Raw genomic sequence first — 3752 nt, 5'->3', positions numbered from 1 at the left:
GCACTTCGTTATAATTTCTAAAAAGAATAATCCGGAATGTAAAACTTTTAGTTATTTTGTATTAATTGTGACATCTTTAAATTAAACTTTGATTAGAATCAACTGTTGATTTGAAATTATACTTGCAACAAAAAATTTCTATTTTATGAAATTTCAAACTCACGCTTTAGCCTTCATCAGAGGCTGAGCCAGCAAAAATGACAGTTGAGAGGTTAAGTGGTCAAGAGTGGTGTTTGAAGAAGAACTAGAGAGATAAATTGAGAGACTATAGGATTATTATTACTTATTAGGATTGTATAATGGATTCAGTTTAGATTAAAGGATTAGAACAGAGAAGGTGATACAGAGTATTTTGAAAATTTTATAAAATTTTGAACAGAATCAATTTCAAATTTAATGATAGGATATTTTTATCAAACGATATTAATTTTTCATATGTATAACATCAATTTAATTTTTTTTATGGTTAATTTTGTCAATAATCAAATCTTTCATAATAAAAAATAATTATTTACTCTTTTAAAATAGAAAGCAAAAAATGCCATTTAGATATCTTCCAATAAGGGAGGCGTCATTTTCTCGATTTCTCTTCAAAGAATATATTAGAATAAAAGCGACAATGTTGTGTCGAAGATGAGTATAAATAGAGGAGTACGTGAAGCATCGTATTATTTGTGTGAGCATAGGGACAATAATAATGGGCCCTCTAATAACTGAGTTTGGATTTGTTGTGTTACTAATACTCCCGTGGTTTCTTAGTGTAGTAGCAGAGGAACCAAAAGCCGCAAGCCCAGGTTGTGATTTTCCAGCTATATTCAACTTCGGTGATTCCAATTCAGACACTGGTTGCATGTCGTCTGCATTTTACCCTGCTATTTTGCCTTATGGTCAGACTTTCTTCCATGATGCTGCTGGCAGAGCTTCTGATGGACGCCTTATTATAGATTTCATTGGTAATTATGCTTCTTTTGAGCTTATTAAAACACTAGTCATGATTTTTTATTTTTTTTCGGGGATCCATATGCGATTTCACGTTGAATTTGTTTGGATATGTATAATTACAACTCCTCCAAAAGCCTGGTTTTCACCTTTTTCATAGATCTTAGATTATTACTGTTCTCTTCATAATCACTTTTTTTATCCTTAAAGGTAATATATATATATATTACTACTAGTCAATGTATTGCTGCATACACAAAATAATTTTTGAATATCCAATATTTTGTTTGTCCAGTGAGCTAAACATTTGACCAATCAAATCTGTCGAAAAAACTATATTAAAGATGCTAACTATGAATTACTTGTATGTACTATTATATGCAGCCGAGAAGCTTGGTTTCCAGTACTTGAGTGCATACATAGATTCAATTGGAACAAGTTATAGGCATGGCGCAAACTTTGCTGCAGGATCATCAACCATTAGGCGACAAAACAGGACCTACTTTGATGGCGGTTCTCCTTTCACACTGGAAATCCAAACTGCCCAGTTTGTCCAGTTTAAGGCTCGCACCGCCAAGTTCTTCAACCAAGGTTTTCTATTTTACCATCATATGCATAATTGTTAAACTTATTATAATGTAGGTGTGATTTGCAGGGAAGGAAAATCCTTACACGGTTAACTTTCCTAGGCCAGAGGAGTTCGCCAAAGCCATCTATACATTTGATATTGGGCAAAATGATATCGCTCTTGGCATGGGCCACCAAGATTCCCAAGCACTCGTCTCTGACATGCTTGAAAATTTTTTAAAGCAAATTAAGGTAAAATTCACTCTTAAATCTGTCACTAAAAAAAATTAACAAAAGTTTAATGCTACTTTTTGTAATAGACAAATTCAACGGGACAGCTTAGAAAAGTCTTTTTGGGATTCGGAATTTTCATAAAAGAATTTTTTGTCGGTAATATATTAAAATAAACTAAAATATTATAATATTTCTATTTTCTGAATCTTAACATGGCATACCATACCTATACATTTTATAATATTTAGAAAGTATGTTATTTATTTATGATAATTAAATGAGGCAATAGCACCGACTTTTTCCTTCTCTAATTTAAGTGTACCTATGTTAGATGTTGTATGAACAAGGAGCAAGGGCATTTTGGATACATAACACGGGTCCAATTGGTTGCTTGCCATTGAGCATGCCTAAGCACAATCCAAATAATAATACTGCAGTTCAAACTTTTAATAGTTTTTGGCCTATAAAAGAAAATACAGTAGAAAACCAAAAAGATAACGAAGTTGCGGTTTCTGGTTCACTTGATGAAAACGGGTGTGTCATATATGCAAACGACATAGCTAAAGATTTCAATAGTAAGCTCAAGAATGGAGTCCTCAAATTGAGGGCACAGTATCCAGATGCCTCTTTCACATACGTGGACATGTTCTCTGCTAAGTATGAGCTCATCAGCAACTCCAAAAGAGAAGGTAACTCTTTCTTTTAATTTTTCATCTATCTGAATTGTATTTCTTATTAGGGATGGTAATGATATATTGATATTCCATAAAAATGAGTTAATTCTCTGTTCTCTATGGATACGTGCTGGTATGAATACAAAAATTTAAAAACCAATTCTAAATGGAAAAAAAATGATACTTAAAATGTTGAACTTCAAAGTTTTTTTTTTTTCCTGAACTTATTTTCCAAAATTACATGAAATGCGTGTTGACCCCGTTTGTTTTTCAGTACATCTCATAATGTATATCAATAATTTAGGATAAACGATTAAAATGACAACTAAAAATTATATTATTAACAAAAATAATTTAAAAAATTACTAACGAAAAATATGTTAGAAAGATTTTAAAATATAATTAAAATAACAGAATATTATATATAAATTCTCAAAAAGAACCTTAAATTAAATTTTGATGTGATTTTCTGTAAATACGATTAAAAAATTAAAAATTTTACATCTTTAAAATTTGGCATGATGCTAAGTGAATTATTTTTGTAATCTTTTATTTATGAACAACCAAAATTAAAAAAAAAATAAAAAAGTTTAATAATTGATTTTTTATTTTAATTTTTTGTATACAATTTTTAATATTTATTTAAATATTTTCACGAAAAATTAAATTAAATGGATAACCCTCTTGCCAAATACAAAATTTGGTTATTGCTTACAATAAATTAGAAATTTACTTCATCGTGTTGTTTCTTTACATATACTTGAATGCATTTCTTATACTAAATGCTTCTTGATTTTTTTTTTCAAAAAACTAAATATATGATTAACGAAGACATGTTAGACGTAATACAAGACATTGCCACCAATAAACGTAGAGCACCAATATAATGACAAAATGAATTGGCAGACAATATAATGGACATAACGTAGAACGGCATTATTCCCAAAATATAATAAATTAAAATGGTGATTCTTGACATGTTACTATGTTTTGATTTTTTTTGGTGACTGTTACTATGTTTTGATTGAATACTTCAATATAAATACAGAGAAACGCGGGTAAAATTTTTTAGGGAAAAACTCGCGTAATATTGTTTTCACCTAAAATTAATAGGTAAGAATCTTTAAATATTAATTTAATTAATATATTAAATTATCTAATAATTTTTAACCATTAATTTCATATGAAAAATAATCGTACATAAATTTTTATTATAATTTTAGTAAAAAGACATTTTCTTTTTGTGCAAAATAGTTAAATAATATTCTTTTTCATTCTATTTAATTTCTAAATATACACTCCATTTTTTACAAAAACTAAATAATATACATGTTAGTC

At 28.8% G+C, this 3752-nt stretch overlaps 1 protein-coding gene across 1 annotated transcript in view; it reads left to right on the top strand.

Annotated features, from left to right (window-relative positions):
* Positions 1–680: 680 nt before the first annotated feature.
* The window catches only part of LOC107494918 (GDSL esterase/lipase At5g14450), a 4055-nt gene continuing 983 nt past the window's right edge, over positions 681–3752 (top strand). The window contains exons 1-4 of the mRNA XM_016115961.3: positions 681–953; positions 1324–1530; positions 1595–1758; positions 2072–2429. Of these exons, the coding sequence (XP_015971447.1) occupies positions 698–953; positions 1324–1530; positions 1595–1758; positions 2072–2429 (985 nt within the window). The 5' untranslated portion in view covers positions 681–697. The remainder of the gene's footprint in view (positions 954–1323; positions 1531–1594; positions 1759–2071; positions 2430–3752) is intronic.

Source organism: Arachis duranensis, chromosome 6 (genome assembly GCF_000817695.3).
Source record: "Arachis duranensis cultivar V14167 chromosome 6, aradu.V14167.gnm2.J7QH, whole genome shotgun sequence".
NCBI classification, from domain to species: domain Eukaryota; kingdom Viridiplantae; phylum Streptophyta; class Magnoliopsida; order Fabales; family Fabaceae; genus Arachis; species Arachis duranensis.
The sequence above is the reverse complement of the archived record's forward strand: the minus strand, read 5'-3'. Positions and strand labels throughout refer to the sequence as shown.